The sequence below is a fragment of the Perca fluviatilis genome, chromosome 11 (assembly GCF_010015445.1).
Source record: "Perca fluviatilis chromosome 11, GENO_Pfluv_1.0, whole genome shotgun sequence".
Classification (NCBI taxonomy): Eukaryota; Metazoa; Chordata; class Actinopteri; order Perciformes; family Percidae; genus Perca; species Perca fluviatilis.
In genome coordinates this window covers 15,568,620-15,589,263 of record NC_053122.1, presented here as the reverse complement: position 1 = coordinate 15,589,263, position 20,644 = coordinate 15,568,620, and the positions used below count along the sequence as shown (strand labels likewise).

General features: G+C 40.4%; 3 protein-coding genes across 4 annotated transcripts; 2 read left to right on the top strand and 1 right to left on the bottom strand.

The window, feature by feature from the left end:
- Positions 1 to 1,379: 1,379 nt before the first annotated feature.
- On the top strand, positions 1,380 to 8,488 carry bcl6ab (BCL6A transcription repressor b). 2 transcript variants are annotated; one of them, XM_039815271.1, is made up of 9 exons: positions 1,380 to 1,479; positions 3,653 to 3,824; positions 4,053 to 4,274; positions 4,389 to 5,252; positions 6,441 to 6,568; positions 6,691 to 6,858; positions 6,952 to 7,082; positions 7,164 to 7,301; positions 7,503 to 7,646. In XM_039815271.1, exons 1-9 carry the CDS (start codon positions 1,449 to 1,451, stop codon positions 7,644 to 7,646), a joined length of 1,998 nt encoding a protein of 665 aa, XP_039671205.1. In that variant the 5' UTR covers positions 1,380 to 1,448. The 2 variants fall into 2 exon arrangements, with proteins under 2 accessions (XP_039671205.1, XP_039671206.1); XM_039815272.1 differs by lacking the exon at positions 1,380 to 1,479 and having other exon boundaries at positions 1,557 to 3,824; positions 7,503 to 8,488.
- A 1,251-nt stretch (positions 8,489 to 9,739) lies between these two features.
- cmpk (cytidylate kinase) lies at positions 9,740 to 16,013 on the bottom strand. The gene is made up of 6 exons (XM_039815274.1): positions 15,751 to 16,013; positions 14,406 to 14,552; positions 13,443 to 13,595; positions 13,258 to 13,334; positions 12,893 to 12,989; positions 9,740 to 10,290 (listed from the first exon to the last, which is right to left on the bottom strand). Exons 1-6 carry the CDS (start codon positions 15,892 to 15,894, stop codon positions 10,249 to 10,251), a joined length of 660 nt encoding a protein of 219 aa, XP_039671208.1. The 5' UTR covers positions 15,895 to 16,013; the 3' UTR covers positions 9,740 to 10,248.
- A 110-nt stretch (positions 16,014 to 16,123) lies between these two features.
- Positions 16,124 to 20,434, top strand: fam78ba (family with sequence similarity 78 member Ba). The gene is made up of 4 exons (XM_039815273.1): positions 16,124 to 16,264; positions 16,449 to 17,344; positions 17,562 to 17,841; positions 18,552 to 20,434. The coding sequence occupies exons 2-4, from the start codon at positions 17,010 to 17,012 to the stop codon at positions 18,792 to 18,794; spliced, it is 858 nt and encodes a 285-aa protein (XP_039671207.1). The 5' UTR covers positions 16,124 to 16,264; positions 16,449 to 17,009; the 3' UTR covers positions 18,795 to 20,434.
- Positions 20,435 to 20,644: the final 210 nt, after the last annotated feature.

Below are 20,644 nucleotides of genomic sequence, written 5' to 3'. Positions count from 1 at the left end.
ACTTCATACTTTGTTAGATACCGTATGATAACATGCACTTGGCAAAAGAAAAAGCCTGCTGGCTGAATTACCAGGTACAGTTTAACATACTGTGCAGGGTAGCTGAGGTTATATGTACATTTAAACAGGTTACAGAATAGATTAAGGTAACACTTTGCAATCCTGTGTAGTTACCAAGGAACTACTAAGGACCACACCATTTTTCTTGAAGGACACAAAAAAATAGTAAGACATATACAATAAGTACTGGTTTTGTGCCATTTAGCAGCTGCTTTGGTGTTAATCAGGAACAAGTCATTAGGAAAGTGGTCAGATATCTAGGAACATTTCATTACACACTGGTTCATTATAGCTAACATAGCAGTCTGTTCTTCATCATCTTATTATATTGGTTTACATAATTTATTACATACATTAGATGTTGGTCAGGAACGTCAGTTGTTCATTAAAGAGCAGTTAGTTCCTGATTTGTTGCCTCATTCATCAGTAAGTATACTCATATAAGCATTCTGTTACCCAGATGAATAGATATACAGCTGTGATGTTAGACAGGAAGTGGTGGGAACACAAGTGCAAGTGAGCCTTTTGGAGAATTGAGGACTTTACACACACACACAAACACACACATACACACATTGCTATCTATAACCTGCGTGACATTAAAAATAGGACGCACATACTCTCAGACGTGAGATCAATTTTAACACAAAGTTAATTGTCAGTATTGCAGAATTCCCCAGGAGGCTAATCAAATGTTTACTGTAAACGTAGGCTATATAGGCTACTTTAAGAGAACGTATTCACATAAACATGTTGCCAGGGAATGTATTACTTTTAAGTGTTCTTCTTAATCAATTTAAACAGATGAAGCATGGCTCCAGGCCAAAGCAGAAACTATACAGTTAAATCAGCATTGCAACTTTAACTGCTAAAAAATGCAGCTGTCAGAGCGAGCAACGTTTAAATCAAGCACAGACGTACTGGGGAGATGTTAAAGAAGAAAAACCTAATATGGGGGCATTCTATTTCAAATTATTAGAAGATAAGATGACTGACTTTTCTCAACTCTTTATAGCACCTCAGGTAAGTTTACACATGGGTTTTACAGCGACAACATGCTCTCATATTCCCCACGGTATTTATAACTCGGTCAGCTGACCTTGCACTTGGACCCATCCACTACAAAGGGGAGATTAACCAACTAGGATACAAACAAATAAACTGCTGAAATCTCAGACATATTCTGTACCAACCCTACAAATATGTTTAATTAAGAAGTATAATTGAGCAGCCATATATTATGCCGTACAATACTGACGCCAGTGGGTTGAAAGGACGCAGATGGCGGTGAACAGCTCCCCCGCCCAGCAGATAATGGTACGGCCCTCTGTTGAAATTCCGAGAATTGAGCTGCTCTGTTTCTTAGAACTGGATTCTCAGAACTGGTGATGCACAGAGTTTCGAGGAAACTTTTACAAGGTGACTTTTTTTCCTTCCTATTTTCTCAGCATTATGTCAGAAGTGTTGTGAAGTAGCAGATGCTCATGTGGCTGCTCCCGGCCTGGACTATTTTTTTTTTTTATATTTTGTGATAACTTTTAGCTAGAAGTGAACTAACTTTAACAGATTTGAACTATGAGAGTTAAATTTGACAGATGCACAGTCTTTGATTGTGTTTTAGACGGAAGTGCGGATTAAATTTGATCACTTGTAATGTTACATAGCTGCCGTTAGACTGAAAGCAGCAGTTTTGCGACATTAACCTTTACTGTTCGTTAAGGCAGCAGTTTTTAGTTAACGTTATAGCTCAATAATATTTAGAAATGTTATTTGTATAGCATTTGTCAAGTTACGCTACAGAAGTGGCGCAACGGGACTCTTTGGTCTGGTTCTGTCACATCAAATTTTCTCTGCGCATTTCTTATATTGAGAAACAATCTTTTCACTTCATGTCTCTAAAACAGAGCCGATGACTTTACATGCTTATTTCCAATCTAGCCAACACTTTTTAAAACACATGATTAAAGTACCGAACAGTCCCCAGACATGGCAGCTTAACACCGTTTCTAAACTTGAACGGACTTGTGCTGGCCTGCTCGGCGGTTTAGAGCCAAAGTTACGCAGCAACAAAATAAATAACCACTCCTTGGAGTCACATCCGACGAAATCATGCTGTCTCAGTTTAGTCTAATATTTGAAGTTAAGGGATAGCCTAACTCGATCAATTAGTTGAGTAGGAGGAAATACATGCTAATGGGTTAAATGAGATGAGTTCTACTTATATCGGGGAACAGGAAACCTCTCTGTGTACTGGCAACCTAATCTGAACAGCCAGGACGGAATGTGCTCAACGTCAAACACGTTTACAACCTACAGGCTGCCAGCACTTTGGTCTGCTGTTACACGCTGTGACACTGCAGCGAGCGCAGACATGAGAACATTATAGCTAGGCTACTCACATTATTTATCCTTATGTCAGCAATGTAGGATCGGGTTTGCATATAGCCTATATATGTGTATTATAATATTGTCTGTGGCTAAGATTTGTTGTCGCCTCAAAATTATGATTAGCGCCGTTTTAAATTATATACAGATGTTGACCAACTAAATAAACATCACTGTTTTCAATAATAGCATGTTTAAAATATTAATCATAGCCCATGTAATAACGCCATCATTTAAGATGTAGTGTAACTCCCTTTCACTTTTCTCTTTGCAACGGCGCCACTCTCTGATAAAATACTGTCAAGACACTTAAGGTTCAAAGCTTGTTTTTTAGTATAACCTCTGAAGGCAGATGGCTTGTATTAGAGAAGCTTATCATTTTATATAATGAGTGTTCATTGATGTATAATTTACTGACTGTTAAATAGGCCAACTATGTGAGTTAAGTTTGGCTTAACTTCTTGGGTCTTAAGATGATCATCCTCAGTGTACCAGGATTTAGCAAAGTTAAAGCCCATATAGGCTGCAAAATAAAACTTACTTGTAATGTCTTTATTACAAGTAATCCTGCACAAATGAAAGGGATCTGAGTTGGAGTTAATAACTACATAATTTTGTCATTGCATATATTATTTTTATCTATAATAAAGTAATGTGACTTAATTTATTTTTCTGAAAATCTGATTGAGTTATGCTTATATTGGTGCCAATATGCAAAACATCCACACAAAAAGTGGAACTCCATTCCATAATAAACTTCATGAGATTTGTTTTCTTTTTTCATGATGCTAACAAGGTGGTAAAAGTAGATTCAAGAATGAAATCATCAATTTTAAACTAATCAAGCAATCACAACTGTAAATTCCATATACATCTGGTGACAAATGAACAGTTATTTATGTAATGTATATACTGTTTGCATTATTGTTCACCTGCCCAGGGACAGGGGATGAAAATAGCTTTTAGCTATATCTCTTTATAATGCATCATATTTCAAGTATTGACATGTATGTTTATTATATGTGTTCCCTGTTAAATAAAAAAACGTATATAATAAGTATAATAAATACAATAAAAATACCCACATTGTTATTTTTCTACTCTGCCTACAGTATGTGCACCTCTCTTGTGTGCCTGTATTTAGCAGTGGATCAATTTTAGAGTCATCGAAATGATCTAACTATTTATTATTTTTGCCCTTGTTAAGATTGTGACAGCATGGCCACGACTGCAGATGGCTGTATTCAATTCACACGCCATGCAGGTGACGTCCTACTCAACTTTAACCGCCTCCGCAGCAGGAACATCCTGACTGACGTCGCCATACAGGTGGACGGGCAGCATTTTCATGCTCACAAGGCCATCTTGGTGGCCTGCAGGTATGCACCATCACAATATCTGACAGTTTGGCAGTATGATTACCTATAGATTTTATTTTCTTCTTTTTTTAAATTTTGCCTTTGGGACCATATTATATATAGAATACATATTTTTTTGTGAATCAAGTAAATCACGGTCCCTTACACAGCCACACCCTATAAGCTATACCTCCTACCAAATTAATATTTTTTCTCATCTGTGCAACCCTCTCTCTTATTGTCTTACAGTGGCTTCTTTTATTCTGTGTTCATGGACCCCAAAAACGCAAACCTTAGTGCCATCAGCTTAGACCCCAAAGTGGACCCCAAGGGTTTTTCCATCCTGCTGGACTTCATGTACACATCCTGTCTGGACCTTAAGGACAGTCTGGTCCTGGCCACCATGAACACAGCCATCTACCTCCAGATGGAACATGTGGTCGACACCTGCCACAGGTTCATCAAGTCCAGGTAAAGGAAAATAGAAAATGTGACAAGACACACTCTAATGTCTCGGTAAAAATGAAAGGGATCTGAGTTGGAGTTAATAACTACATAACTTTGTCATTCAAAATGTTTCTGCAGGCATCCGATTGAAGAGGTACAGATCAACTCATCACATCTGGCTGAGGAGATCCCTGCTTTGAGGCCTGTTGATGAGAAAGAGCCAGACTTTAGGAACAACCACAAGTCATCCTCATCCCCTCTCCAGGAATGCAGGAGCTACATCCCTAACGTTTTCAGGGGGATCAACACCTCTGGTTCCTATCATGTCTATGGTGACCCCCACGTCCCCGCTGGGAAGCTAGAAGATTTCCATAAGGTCAGTGACCTTCCCAGAGAAGGGGATTTGTCCCAGAAACGATGCTTGCAGGTACCCAGCGCCAACATGGCTCACAATGAGTCCACCACTATCATCTCCCACCCTGTGCCATTCCACCCAAGTTTCCCCACCACTATCATCCGACCAGATGGAGCACACAGGAGCCTTCAAAGGCCTGTCTCTCCCATGGAGGAAGATAGCATTCAGCACCCACAAACCAGCTACCTAACATTGTCTCCAGGGTTTAGCAAAGGTGTGATTTGCAGCCCTCAAAGCCCCCTCAGATCTGACTGCCAGCCCAACTCGCCCACTGAGTCTAACAGCAGCAGAAACGCCACGCTGAGCCTCAGACAGCTCTCAGACTGCGCCAAAGACGCCAAGGCCCGCAATTGGAAGAAGTACAAGTTGATCGTTATGAACCAAACTCCTGATGAGAATGAAAAGGAGGCTCGGAGTGGCAGCGCTGAAGCTATATCCATGTCGCCCTCACTGAGCCCCTGCAGGAGTGGTGTAGCAGGTGGACACAATGAGGTCCAGGGAGAAGAGGGAGTCAACGAGCATAGAGAAGAAATCCTCATGTCTCAGAGTGTCGACAGCTGCAGTAGCAGCACCTGTAGCACCATCAGGTAAAACTCCAACTCATTGTGGGATTTATTTTGGTTTTTGGACTAAATTTCTCTATCATCACTGCTCTTCTAAAACTCACGAATGATGTGTTCTCATCCTTAAAAAAAGCCAACTCATAGTCATAATTTTTATTGGCTTTTGATATGGTCGATCACTATCTCCTTCTGGATAAGCTGTACTCTATTGGTTTAAATTAAAATGCTCTCCTGTGGTTTAATGCCTATCTTAACAATAGACGCCAGTTTGTTGTTTTTCAAGGTTTTCAGTCTGAATAGCGATTGTGGAAAAGGGTGTACCACAAGGTTCCACCTTTAGACCCCTCCTTTTTTATTTTTATTAATGACTTACCTCAAATATGCTCTGTCATGTTCATCTTTAGACTAATGATACTGTTATTTACTCTGATTTATTACAAATCCAGAATTCCTTACAGTTTGACTTTAATTTGGTTCAAAACTGTTTTTATAACAATAGACTCTTATTGAATAAGAAGAAGTCCCGCAGCATGGTTTTTGGTACACGACACAATCGAACATATCCTTTTGATTTGCATATTCATTTTGATGATTGGGTCACCCCTGGATAGAGTTCATTCGTTCAAGTATCTTGGCCTTTGGATTGACCCTGAACTCTCCTTTAAGCCCCACATTGATTTTATTATTTAAAAAACATATGGCTGTCTGAGTTCACTTTATCGCTCAATTAATTGCTTTACATTTCAAGTTAGATAAAGCATAATTTCCCAGTTGATACTGCCTATTATTGATGACGCTAATAGTGTCTATCAAAACACCTCTGACACTAATGTTAGACCTCTTAATGTTGTTTTTAATTCTCTATGTAGATTTATTTTGAGGGGTCTAGAACTCAGCATTGTTTTATGTATGAATCACTGAACTGGCTACAGCCTAAATCCAGAAGGCAATTTCACTGGGTTGAGCTCATCTTTAAATGTATTTATTTCAACTGTCCTTCTTGAAATGGTTTTTGTGGGTGAGAGAGTGTGAGCAAGCTGCCTGTATCTGTGTATTTGTAGTGTACGTTTGTTATGTAACGCTGTTCTGTTTGTACGTGTTTTATAACTATGTATTTGTGTTTATAGGACCCCCTCGAAAATGAGATGCTACATCTCAAGGGGCTATCGTTTCAATAAAGTTAAACTCTGTGGTCATCTTTTTTGTGTGCAGCTATCACAGATGCTCCTCTTGTGGCTGCGACAGCCCTCAGTGCATGGAAATGGGCCACCTTTCTCCTGACTCTTACAGCCGAGATGACGCCACCAAAATGCACTCAGAGTATTCCTCCTCCAGCTGTGGTAAGTGGACTCCACAAGTGCCATACTATATTTAATTATAACAAATGATTTCACAGGATTATTTTAAACAAAACCACAGAGGTATGTTAAATTCACATTGATTTTGTTGCTTCTTTGTGCAGAAAGCACCATATACTTCTGCAACGGGTGTGACTCCAAGTTCACAGATGAAGATTCCCTGAAAGAACACATGGCCCAGGTGCACAGTGACAAGCCATACAAGTGTGACTTCTGCCAGGCTGCCTTCCGCTACAAGGGCAACCTGGCCAGCCACAAGACCGTTCACACCGGTAAGATTAAAACCTCCTTTATAAAGTACGATCAAGTTGACTTCCTGGATGTGACTGTTTTGGTCATTGCACAACCTGCTGATCTTCCTCCAGGTGCAAAGCCTTACCACTGCAACATCTGCGGCGCTCAATTCAACCGGCCAGCCAACCTCAAGACCCATACCCGCATCCACTCTGGAGAAAAGCCATACAAGTGTGAGACGTGTGGTTCCAGATTTGTCCAGGTGAGAAAAAAAAAGCTTTGCAAATGTCAAACCACTGCTTTAAGTGTATGTGTTTTAATATATGTTTTAATTCTCCTCCAGGTGGCCCATCTTCGCGCCCATGTGTTAATACACACAGGAGAGAAACCGTACCCTTGTGAGATCTGTGGAACTCACTTCCGCCACCTTCAGACGCTCAAGAGCCACATGCGCATTCATACTGGAGAGAAGCCTTATCATGTAAGCTTCCTCGTCAGTCCTTTCCTCCTTATCCACTGTGTCTGCTGGCTAAAAAGAGAGTAATCCCTTCTCCATATGCCTATCAATAGTTATAAATCCTGAGTAGTAATCCTGGATAGCTATGAACGGTGGCTGTGGGGGTTGGGGGATGAAACCGTCCCTTTAAATAGTGATTCTAAATTTTGTGTCTCTTATCCTTAGTGTGAAAAATGTGACCTCCACTTCAGACACAAGAGTCAGCTGAGGCTTCATCTGCGACAGAAGCACGGCGCAGTCACTAACACCAAGGCTCAGTATCGCAGGATTCCCAGCAACATCAACACAGGCCTGGTGAACTCCTGCTGAGCCCACTACAGTCTCGCTGTGTGTCATTTTTGTTTTCTTTTTGCATCGGCTGCCAAGTTGTCAAAAGATGTTTATATTTTTCAAAGAGAAACAAAGTTCTCTCTTCATGCATTCGTAAATGATGCACATTACTTTATGTAAGCTCTTTGGTATTTCAAAGATTGTAGAAGTTTATGCTTTCGTTGTGATTGTCTAACAACAAAATGTACATTTTGAATGTGAAAATTTGAGCAGGCATTTCTCTTTAAATGCAAATATCTTAACAGAATATCAGCATTGAAGGACAGTCCTCTCTCTTATTGGATTGTGAGTAACTGTTACAGTTTTGCTTTAGATATTGGTATGCATTTTGCCCAGTAATGTGGTCACAGTTTATGCAGTTATTTTTCATTAGTTTATTTTTTTGTAAATAAGATAATATATATTTTCAGATTGCCATCTGCTGGCAGAGTACGAATATATTTACGTTAAGTTTGTCATTAACACAAGGGCTTGTTATTTTTGCCATTTCATAGTTTGTGGTACGTATTGTAATATGTACATATTGTCATTCATTTTAAAAAATTGCTATGTAGATATTTTCTTTATTTCAATCATTTCTAGCCTGATGGTATTTTGCACATATTCATAATGCTGTAATTCATATATTTTCATACTTTTCATTCAAATATTTTTACTTAAAATGTTCTTGACATGTTGAAAATGTTTGTTAGAACCCATGCACAGCACTTGCCATTCTTTTATTTATATTCTACATTTTTCTTTGCTGTATTCTATTACCTTTTGGTGCTGCAATGATGCATGTCAGCTGGATCATTAAAGTTTGACCGTATTTTATTTAACTATATGTATAGTATGTATAGTTGTATAGTGTGCACTCATACAAACCAGTGTATTAATAGTGCCTTACATTCATACTCCTCTATTTGTTACCTTCCCAGACAAACTATTAATGTGTTATAACTTGAACTATATGAAAGCCCCAGTAGTTATAAACTGCTGTTGTGCTGCATTTCACATTTGGTACATTGCTCTGTTTTCAAGTGCACGCATGTCTGGTACTGTTTTGGAAGCTGATTATCTGTTGAGTGTAGCTCTTAAAATGCAGATTCACCAGGCCTCAGGCTATAAAAAAACACTCAGGAATATTAATGTGTAAGGAAATATCTTACTGCAGATGACATACGGTGTGTGTATATATATATATATATACACACACACACAAATTAAACATAAGTTACGTAGCACTTGTTGCTATAAATGTGTTCATTATTTTCAAGGAAGATGTGTCCCGACTTGACTTAGCATTAGCATTTGGAGAAGCACCGATGGTTTAGTCAGCCAATCGATTAGATTCTATTTGTGTGTGTGTGGGGGCGGCGGAGTGGTAAAACTATAATATAATAAAACTAATATGCCTTATTCATCAATAAATACATAATTAAATAATACATTAACACTGTATACACAAATATATGAACTAAATAGCATTCTAAATATATGAATAAATGCTGCCATAAATACAGAAATGCTTCACTTCCTTATACAGTCAATATTTATTTCAGCATTCATTTACTTGTTTACTGAGGAGTCATTTTCCATCCTCTGTAAAAAGAATCCAACTGACAGTTTTTGAAGAAAAAAAAACTAAGACAAATGTGCTCGCATTATATGGTGATGTCTAGCGCCCCCTGCTGGCTAATAACGTTGAAAGCTACCAAGTGCATGGGGTTTTGTGAATTTGTAAATTCTTGCGTAGCAATTAATAACTTGATCCAAATCTTTGTAAGTACTGGACTGCAGAATAATACTACACAAATAACAAAAAAGCACATAATATATAAATATACAACACATAAATAAACAAATGTTTTAGATTAATTGAGCAAGACAAAGGAAAAAAATATTTTTTACTTTTGAGGTTTTTTTTTTTCTTTATGTTTTCTCTCTGATTAGTCCCAAGTGTCATAGCTCTGATGGAGCATGTCGAGACGTTCAGGTACAAAGTCAAATATGCATTGAAGAATGGGGCATCTACCACAGAAATATATACCGGATAACTCTAAATAGCACAAAAGCAACAGCCCCTGTAGTACTGTCCATTAAACATGAGACAGATGTTTTATGCATTTTATTTGGAGGTTATTGGATGTTCAGTCAGTCTTAAATCAATCCCAGCCGGCCGTCATCAGGTCAAACTATTTGGTCTGAAGCATTATGGCAGCTTCCAATGACATGATACTCTGAAGACATTAGTGATACGCTATATACCATTTTTTTTTTTTTAAAGCTACTTCCACTACTAGAAGTGATACAATTTGTTCCTATGCAAAGGCCTCAAACTATGATGAAAGAATGCAGACGAGCTGTGAGCTCTTCTGAACATGGCATGTTGATCTCAAGTAGCTGCTAGGCAACACTACTTCTCATCCATACCAATACATATTGTACACATATTCACAAACAAACAGTGCAACATTTTACAAAAGAGATGGAAAACAAAAAAAATTAACCTAAAGTAAAAACGTATTATAGTGTACTGGCAGTTGATAAAAAGAAAACTAAAAAAGGGTAAATGAATGCAGTTGGCAGCCGGAAAAACTCAACCTTCTTTGTCTAGAATGGCTTTCACATCAGCAAACACCTGAAAGACAAACATAAGTGTACTCAAACAAAGTCGGTATTTGAACTAACCAAAGTAAGCTGAAGTGCTGCCTATATTACGAACTTTGATCACAAGTAAAACACATAGAAAAGGATTTGAACATTTTATTCCGGGCACCATTCTGATTAGTTATAACATATCAACTTCACTGGTGAGATTTTGGAATGAGTTGACACGGCTATAAAAGTTGTCATATCATCAGATAGATTTTAAATTCTCATTTGACAGTTACAGCCCCATTTTAAGTAGGGCTGTAACTAAAGATTCATTTCATTAAGAATTCTGATGATTTGATTTATCATTAAGTTTATAAAAGATGATGTTTATGGACCGATTGCTTTATTTGACAAACTAAAATATATTCAATTTACAAAAAATACCAGAGAACCAGTGAATGTTTGGCACTCTTGCCTGATAATAAAAGCAATTAATAAATTACCAAAATAGTTGCAAATGGATTTTCTGTCAATTGACAGCTAAATCAATAGTTTCAGCTCTAATCTGAAGTATGTGTCTGGAAGTGAAAAACAAGTTCAAAAGCCCAGAATGTCACCATCATCCTTTGTCACACACCACTAAAAGTGTGGAAGCTAATGTTAAACCAGAACGTTTTCCTACTAAATCTGATGGACGTTTACAACTATGAAGTTGGGTAATCATATAAGTATCTGCCTTTATCGTGTCTTGTGTTTTTTTGTCCATGTTATAGGTTTACAAAGTGAAAAAGCCCAAAGTTCACCCCAAAGGGACTTACCATCTCCAACAGAAAACACTGTTCACAAACTGCTCCAAACAGCTCTGTTGTAGTCCAGCCTTTACCTCAGAGACCAACGTGCGTCACTTTGTAACACACGTTATAATGCTCGCCTAGCTGCTAGCGTGGCACGCCCTCATACTCTGCTTCTGACTGGCTAGTAGTCCTTACCTAGCTACTGCGCATGTGTGACTCCCAACAAAGATTGAACAGAAGAGAGATGCCTCACTCTGTAGCTAAAACAGAGAGCTCAACACACAGGGTGAAAAGAGGAGCTGCAGCAATGTGCAGTACAACAAAAATATGGTGTTTTTTGAAAATTAAACCATGTAAACCTATTTTGGTACAACCTCTAAATACAATTATGAACCTGAAAATGAGCATAATATGAGCACTATAAAATAAAATGATAATGTGGATTTGTTTAAAGACCTCCTCCAGACAAGTTTTAATACAATATAATAGCTTTTTTCACAAAAAGGTTTGATTACCAAATTAAAAATGTCATCCACTCCTTTTTCATTTCAGAAGTTTACCTAGACACAAGATGTCTCCTACTTCAGTAAGTTGCACATTGGACCGCGATTGGCTTCGGAATTAGTTACTAACCAGTCACAAAATCAGCTGGTCCACACACATCTTAAACTCAGATTTAAGGTGAGCACATAACTTAGCATAACATCTAGGGCTGCACGATTATGGCCAAAATGATAATCACGATTATTTTGATCAATATTGAGATCACGATTAATTATCACGATTATTTGTTGATTTTAGCCAAAACAAAGTTTTATTGTCACATAATTATATAATTATAACTGCTTTTACATCCATATTGTGCTACATTCCTACTAATACATCCATATTGTGCTACATTCCTCCTTTATTGAAGGATACTGTGAAGGAGTATGCCATTTCAGCTGTTGTGCGACCGCTTTCCACACATGCATGTTTGCCGTGAAAGATACAGGCAACGCAATTTTCTGTTCACGTTAACGGCACATGTAGTGCCTGGTATCTACCGGACGAAATAGCAACGCGGATTTTGGTGGCTCATTACACTGCCACTTACATGTCTGCGTTGCGCTCTGATGCTCCGAAACCCACGTTAGAGGCAACATAAACATCGCTGAATGTCACGCTAGTAAACACTAATAACACGTTACACAGCAGGTAACGTTAGCCTACCGTTAGCCACAGTAGTAACTGGATTAAACACGGCTAAAATGCTGACTGCTAAACAGTGTAGTGTATCTGTATTTCACTGTAGGTTTCCAACAGCGGGACGTCCAACAGTCTGCTGCTAAAGCTATGAGCTAAAAGACACAAACTAGCACTGGTCACTGCTGTTGTCTGAAAAACAAAAACAGACGGGACAAAACGTTGCGTTTACTGGTAAACTGGTAAACGTCGTGACCGGCTTATGATGACCGACTGCTACCTGTTGTGGAATTTTCCTCCCGTTACTCTGTCCTCTGTGACTGTCTACATCTAGAAACTAATCTGCGCGGTGCAGGCAGGGAACAGCTCTGATTGGCTCATGGAGACATGTGATCAAACAGTGGTTTATGGAGCGCTAGATTGGCTTTGCAAAAACTGTTCTATGAACGGAATGACGCATTTTAAATATCGCTCGATCACGCAAATTTGATCGTGGGAAGCCAAAATCGTGATCGTGATTAAAATTCGATTAATTGTGCAGCCCTAATAACATCCAGGTTATAAAAAACCTTTAAACAAACATAATCAAACGTCCCAAATGTCCCTTCTGAAATCTATGGGTAGCACTCATAGAATGCTTTCCTACAGGCGATGCCATTTACTCACCTTATCCACAGAGCGAGAGGCGTCTACAGTGCGCACCTTTCCGTGTTTCTCATACAGTTTAATGATTGGCTGCGTGGACTGCAGGTAGGTTTGGATTCTGCAAGAAAAATATGCCTGGTTATTGGGGTCAGATGACACAGGAGACTCAAGTGAGACACAAATGAGGTTAAAAACATGTGCAGGCACCCAACAGTCAGCTATATGGGTCAGATAAATCTATACTGATCAGATATGCTTGTTGTACTTTGTTACAGACAGAAATCAGTTCATGAAATCAATTAATGGTTAGCAGCAGTGCATACTTCTGGGGTTTAGTACTGTTAAAGTCTAAAGTGACATATTTTGTTTATGATGCAGGATGGTACCTTTTCTCCAAGCTTTCTCTGTTGTCATCAGTGCGTCCACTGTTTTTCCCTCTTTCTAGACATCTGTCGATGCAAACCTGTGGACAAAAAAGACAGAGATTGTGTGCTTGGTGTAACATGTCTCTGAGGATATCAGCTCAGTTCTCTGTTCTCTGCTCTAAAAACAGCTAGTTTCCATGACGCACCTCATTGCCGCAGTCAAAGAAAAGCACAAATTTGACATCTGCTTTGCCATCCATGACATTGTTCCACCCCTGAAGGTTGTCCTCGTTGCGGGGGAAACCGTCTATGAGGAAACGGAACTTCTTCTCATCTTTCTGCATGGTCTCTTCCATTGCCTTAAGAAAGAGAACAACAACACAGAAATATTTTACTCCTAATGTGAATTCATTGAAATAGCCGTTTATAAAAGACACAGACCAATCAAAATACACAATGACACACAATATCTACTCTATTTGCTAGCATTTCAAAACACAATAGAAATTTCAACATTAGCAAGTATCCATGTCAGACATGGTCTTGGATTGCTACCAATAAAATATTATTTTGTCCAAAAACAAAAATAGAGCTGCATCTACTGATTTTTTTTTGTTATTCATTGGTAAGTCTTTCATGTTAAAAATAATGACAATTGACAATCACAAGTTACCAGTTCCTAAAGTTGTCTTTAAATTACTTATGTCTAACCAACAGTCCAAAAAACAAAACATTTCAATCTAAAGTATATGAAACAGGAAAAAACACTAACAAGGATAGGAGAAGCAAATGTTTTGTGTATTTAATTAATAAATGACTTAAAAAAATGTGTTGATTGTCGCTGTTTAATATCCAGTGAATTCACAAATCGCCTTGGTTGTTTCGGCACTAAACAAGAGAAGTGCTGCCCAGATATATTGGCATGAATAGATAAGAGAGTAGAATCAAATTCAAAACACTTCTTTTGTTAAAATATAATATAATATAATATATATATATATATATATAAGAGTTACAGATTTGTCCTGTATATCCAAAACCAAAAGATGAGTTGCGTTGAATTGTAAACAGGTCCTGAATAAAAGTGTCTGACCCCAGGCTGACTGATTCAAATTTGTCTCTTGCCAGGCAAACACAAACCTGATTTACAGCCTGTATTTGGTGCATACCTTCTTGAGTAAGTTGATGGTGATCTCCACAGGGACAATTTTGCCCTCCTTGATGTAGTTGCCAATGAGCTGTCCAAACTCTGACCCCTCTCTAGCCCGCTCTGCTCTCAGCAAGTCCCCAGCTGACAAATGGGTGTAATTGTAGCTCTGAGAGACAAACATTTTTTTCATGGGATGAAAATGGTATTTCAAAGCAAAGCACTTCACAGCTAGTAATCAAGAATTTCTGGGGAGGAGAAAGAGCAGATTGTCATTTAAAAACAAAAAAGTTTGTGTGTGTGTGTGTGTGTGTGTGTGTGTGTGTGTGTGTGTGTGTATGTATGTATGTATGTATGTATGTATGTATGTCTGTCTGTCTATCTATCTATCTATCCATCCATCTATTCTAAAAATCTGCATTTGAGAAGACAGCCTTTACGGACAGGCTAACATCTTCTCACTCAGAGGCTTGGAAGAAGTCAGACCTTGTGTAGTTAATGAAAGGAGCCTCTATGCGTTCAGGCCTCAGCACCATACTTAAAGCACGGCAGCCAACACTCACAGTAACAGCAGTAAACAGAAGTAGTTATAAAGTCTCTCTTATAGAAGCTCTATAAGTGAGACTTATTGGCCGCCCAGTAGAGCTGCAGCTTTCATGAGTTTGACTTTCAGACAAAAATCAAAGTAGCATCCTTAAGTAGAGGTCTGGCTTTTCAAACTTTTTGGGTGGCTTGTTAAAAATAACTTTTGTCAGACCCAGACCATTGGACTAATGACTCAGCCTGTACATGTCTACGTCACCATCTGTTTCTGTTTGTTCAAAGTCGACGGTGGAGTGACCAAACCTACTCCACACGTATACTGACCATTACATAACTTCAACTGCATAGAGGAGTCAAGGCAAATGTCAATAGGGTATGTCTCCTGCTGGCTCCATTCATACTGCAGCGAATTAGCAGACATTAATTAAGCGTTTAACTGTAACGTTACAACATTAAACAGTTGGCTAAAATACATTGCATTGTTTACTGTTTTGACTGAGTACTAAGAAATGAATACTGGAGAGTTTCTGAATATTTTAATAATAATATTTTATATTTAAAATGGTAATTTGTAGTTTCTGTATTCCAGCACATAAACTGTATACCCTGTGTGGCTAACCAGCTAACGTTAGCTGGCTACACAGGTTCATTTTAGAGGACAACCGGAAGTCACTGAAATGTAGACATTACCTCATACGAAAAGGCTCTATTAAAAGGCACAACCATCCAAAAATCAACTAAATACCATTTTCACCACGACATGCTAAATCCTAACCATCAAAGTCGGTAGGTTTAATTGTCCTTTCTTTTGCCATCTCTCATACCTCCACGATTTTGGAGCATTGGGTCCCTTTGCCGGCGCCAGGCCCGCCCAGCACAAACACAACCTGCGGCTTCATCATTAGCGACACCCGGTACAGCAAGCTCGGCACCCTCTGTGACACGTTACCGAACAAACGACCGATCATAAAACAGCACCAGCAGCTACAGACGTGAACCGGCGGGGTGGCGACAAAAAATAATAAGCCAAGTTGGCCGGTGAATGCGTGTCAATCGGAGGGTAGGAAGTGGATGAGCAAAATGACACCACTTCCGCTGTTGACTTCAGCGACCAATGGGGTTTCACATAGGAGTGATGCCTCATGTAGCCACGCCCACTTGCACTTGTTTTTTCTCAATGCAGAGGTCGGGTGACGCCCCTCCCCTGCCTCTCTAGCATCAGCACCTCCGAACAAGGCGACCCGCGGCTGGAAAAGGATGCTCTACGGTCCGCGATGCACACCAGCTCGAGGAGACATAACGATGAGACGACTAACCGAGAGACGCTCGAGCGGCTGGGTATAGTCACTGTTTTCTGCACGTTTATGCTGCCTCGCTGCCTCCATTCATGATGCACCATTAATTTATCCCCAAGTATGGAAGCACATCGCGAGGAAAACGTTAAAATAGCCTGTTGTAGCCCTGTTCTGTCGCCTTTATTAGACACATCCTCGCTTATTTCATGAAGCTTCTTTTCATGTAGGTCAAGGTGATGAAGACCCAGCTTTTGTCTTTTGAGGGCGCCGCGCGAATGTAGGGCTACAGGAAAGCCAAGCAAACAAAAGGCATCCAGCCCCCTCCCCCCTCCTCTGACGCACCTGGCTGCCCTGTCGCCACTTGACATGACAGCGCAGAGCCGGGAGCAGAGCAGCAGGATCAAGGGGCACCGACGTGCAGCCGGGCGTGTGGACTCGACAAGGAATAGAGGAGCCTCCGGACGCACGGCGGAGAAGCAGCAGCAGCCCAGGGGAGGTCGGATTGCAGTTTCTGGGGACGAGCGCCAAGGGCAGTGCGGCAGTCAGCAGGCAGACCGGGGGGAGGAGGCTGCGGAGATCTGTGATACTTCCCCCCCAGGCCCCACTGCGCGCTCACCCCCATATCATCCTGAAAATATGACGGTGGACGCTTTTATGTTTGAGCAATGGTGACTGTAAAACTCCCCATCACTTTCTGTCCTTTTTTTCCTCCCCAACCAATCAGTGATGATGGGCAATTAAAAGATTAGATCTGCTCTTCAGGCAAGGGTGGACCCCGGAGGGGACTGATGTGCATACTGGCCAGGTATCATTTGCTCCCTTCTTCTCTGGTTTTGCTCATTTTGCTTGTCGCCTGCACTATGGGCTGTATTCAGAGCATCGCATGCAAGCCCCGCATCAGACGGGAGAACATTGTGGTGTACGAGGTGTCAGCCTCTATTGACCAGTGTCCTACCATCATTGAGGAGAACTCACCGATTGTGCTCCGTTACAAGACGCCTTACTTTAGGGCCTCAGCAGGTGTTGTGATGCCACCAGTGCCCCGCAATGAAACCTGGGTGGTGGGCTGGATCCAGGCTTGTACCCAGATGGAGTTCTACAACACCTATGGTGATATTGGCATGTAAGTGTATCTATAAGACATAACCGTTATGCCACTGAATGAGCTCAGTGTGTGTGTGTGTGTGTGTTCAGGTGGGTATAGTGTTTGCATGTGCACACCTCTCTCTACTTATATCACACACTGAGGACATCTAGACCACAACCCTGCACCTGCCACTGCCAAAAAAAAGCCTCTCATCTCATCCTCTCACTATGTCCTCTTCCGTCCACTGCCACAGGTCCAGCTGGGAGTTACCGGAGCTTCGAGAGGGCCGGGTCAAGGCCATCAGCGACTCAGATGGCGTCAGCTACCCCTGGTATGGCAACACCACCGAGACAGTCACACTGACCGGACCTACGTCCAAACCGTCCCGTCTGACGGTCAGCATGAATGACAACTTCTACCCCAGCGTGACCTGGGCAGTACCCATCAGCAACAGCAACACGCCCATGCTGACCCACATCACCAGGGACCAGAGCTTCATCACCTGGCTGGTGGCCATGAACTCCGTCACCAAGGTAGGACAAAAACACAGAGAGCAGCCTGACATTGGAGATGAAACTGTTTGTTCCCACATGCATCAAATTAATATCTTATTGTTTTCCAGTGTTTTCACAGTCACAGATATGTTTTGCCCAGTTTAAATGAAGAACATTGGATATACATCTTTAGACACTGCTCTTGCATTACACACACACTGACTGTGATGTAATAATCTTCCCCTGCCCTTTTCGTTTCTGCTGTAAAGTTACAAGTACCTCATCATTGCCTTCAAATCTGCTGAATAAAGTCCCTGCAATGACCCATCCAGAGTCAGTCAAGCTTAAAATGTGTATCTAAATGCTTACAGTATTCATGTATTGGCATGTTTTGAGTTAATTTCTTTTTAGGTTATTATAGAGAAGGTTGTCAGGCTTGTTTTCTTAATTGTTGGTTAATAAGTTAAGAGCAGAAGAAGAGCATACCTATCTGAGCATTAAAATTATGTATCTACGTCAAACTTTCTTCCGTGTCAGTTAAGATCAAACTATTTTTAACAAAGCCAAAGTAACACACCATTTATTAGGATGCACATTAACTACACTCTATAAGCAGTATAGGACATGATACACAATCAACTTAAGCTTCAAAAAACTCTCCTAATGTACTTAAAATAGAAGACTGCACCATGCATACACATACACATATATACAGTATCGACCATGTTAACATTGCTGTCCTCTTCCAGGAGCGCATCGTGTTGCAGACGGTGCGGTGGCGGATGCGGGTGGACATTGCTGTGGACCCTGACATGCCTCTGGGCTCTCGGGCCTCGTTGGTGGGTCGTCCCTACCAGGAGCAACCGCACATCCTCAACTACCAAGAGCCCATCCCTCCCAACGCGCTGGGAAGGCCGAATGCCAACGACGCCCAAGTGCTAATGTGGAGGCCACGGAGAGGGGCGCCACTAGTGGTCATACCGCCAAAATAAGAGGGTCAAATGGTTGCACAGACAAAAGTATACATTTTCCCTCTTGCAGAAAAAGGGGATATGAAGGTGATGAAGTCATGAAGCCTATCAGAGAAGAGAGAACCGATGGTTTCCCTGCGCTCAAGATGCCAGTGGCTCATTATCCCTGAAAGATTTAAGTGGACCAGTATAACAAGCCAGAGTGGATATTACATCTGGGATCTGACACAGCACGGTGTCAGAATGGAAGTCTACAACAAACTAGTGTCAAGGGCCCAGGTTGCATCAAGGCTTTTTTGGCCCACACCACGTTTTGGACTGCGTTAAAGAGTTCTGCCTGCTTTTAGCGAAGAAGGAACGCTGTTTTTAGAACCACAGAGGTATTAGACCACAACGAGAACTGCATCCTGCATCCTTATGTAGATCTTATTGCATGAGAGAGTGAGAGAGACACAAGAAAAAACTGTCCTTGAGAAGTTTAAAGTTAGCATTTGTTTTGTATAACTTGATACCTGAAGACATTTTGATTGAAAAGCCAGCCAAAAGAATCCCTGCGGGCTGGTTAAACCTCGATAGTGCCAACAAAGGCCTTCAGCACACTCAGTACCAGAGTTAAAGGATGTATTCAGAGAATTTAAAAGAGACAAAGTATTATATGAATCTTTTTAAGTTAAGATAAACTCATGCATCAATCAGATTGTATTAAGAGCACCCACCTTGCATAAAAGTCTGGAAGAAAAACTGTTGTAGTTTTCACTGGAGTTTTGCTAATACACCAGATTTTTTTTCTTTTATTTTCAACTCCCTCGACCTCCGTTGTGCAGCAGGTATTTTATTAAGATGGGTGACAAACTATTAGAGAAAGGAGTTGGATCTGTTAATAGATTAAATAAATAATGTCAGCTATGCTTTCAATAAGTGTAATGACTTGGAAAAGTGCCATACAACACATTTAAAACAAGAGGGTGATAGCTGGAATGGGGCCAAATTGTACTCAGACCTAAAGTAGATTTGATGTGACACTAATCAGGCCATGTTGCACTACCAAGTTACATAAATCTCCCTACAATCAGGGAATCCTAAATCTTCTCTTAATAGTTCCCTTGGTGTGGAATTAAACCAGACTGCATTTTGAAAATGATTGAGTTGAATTAGTGCCATTATTTAACACTGGATGTACTGTATATCACAGCTTCTCCTCATATCGTTAACATATATTATTTTGCAGTAGGCTTCTGCAGATAATCACAGATGAAGGTTTCCTGTGTCATGGCTATGGTCTGTCCTGTGGCTCATCCTGGGCTCACTCCAAGACTCTGCCTGCCACTTCACACAGGACTCACGACTCATCCTCCATCTGTGCTTCTCTCCAGGTTCACACCTCACCTTCCCAATCTGCCTGCTCATTTTTTCCCTGTGTCTGTCCACATCATCACACACATAATCTCTATTCATTTACACTCATTTGCTCTGAAATCCACAACTATGCAAAGATTATCTGTGACTGTAAACAAATCAGAAGGAAAAAAACTGGCATAATAGGAAAGATGTGTATTTTTGCTCATCTGCCTCGATCTCTTTCGTTTGCCAGGGTCATTGTTGAATAAAAATGGTTATTGTAAATGTAAAGTACTCAAAGAGGTTAAAATAGGTTATATTAATACAGTGTGTCTTCATTTGTCGCGGCACCGCAGCTCATTCAGCCATCTGTTGCTATAGAGACTGGTTTGGTTTTTCAGATTGCACTGCAACTGGAGCTGAAAAGAAGCCTAGCTCTGTGTGAATGTATTAGTGTGTGTGTGTGTGTGTGTGTGTGTGTGTGTGTGTGTGTGTGTGTGTGTGTGTGTGTGTGTGTGTGTGTGTGTGTGTGT

What these genes read in the sequence shown, in the direction of transcription:
- bcl6ab (XM_039815271.1), top strand. Translation starts at nt 1,449, where the DNA reads ATGCACAGAGTTTCGAGGAAACTTTTACAAG. An exon ending in AGCACCTGTAGCACCATCAG is followed by an intron (nt 5,253 to 6,440) that starts GTAAAACTCCAA and finishes TTTTGTGTGCAG; the next exon opens with CTATCACAGATGCTCCTCTT. An exon ending in CTGGAGAGAAGCCTTATCAT is followed by an intron (nt 7,302 to 7,502) that starts GTAAGCTTCCTC and finishes TCTTATCCTTAG; the next exon opens with TGTGAAAAATGTGACCTCCA.
- fam78ba (XM_039815273.1), top strand. Translation starts at nt 17,010, where the DNA reads ATGTGCATACTGGCCAGGTATCATTTGCTCCCTTCTTCTCTGGTTTTG. An exon ending in ACCTATGGTGATATTGGCAT is followed by an intron (nt 17,345 to 17,561) that starts GTAAGTGTATCT and finishes CCACTGCCACAG; the next exon opens with GTCCAGCTGGGAGTTACCGG. An exon ending in CCATGAACTCCGTCACCAAG is followed by an intron (nt 17,842 to 18,551) that starts GTAGGACAAAAA and finishes GTCCTCTTCCAG; the next exon opens with GAGCGCATCGTGTTGCAGAC.
- cmpk (XM_039815274.1), bottom strand. Translation starts at nt 15,894, where the DNA reads ATGATCGGTCGTTTGTTCGGTAACGTGTCACAGAGGGTGCCGAGCTTG. An exon ending in AATGCTCCAAAATCGTGGAG is followed by an intron (nt 14,553 to 15,750) that starts GTATGAGAGATG and finishes TTTGTCTCTCAG; the next exon opens with AGCTACAATTACACCCATTT. An exon ending in TCTTTGACTGCGGCAATGAG is followed by an intron (nt 13,335 to 13,442) that starts GTGCGTCATGGA and finishes TTTTGTCCACAG; the next exon opens with GTTTGCATCGACAGATGTCT.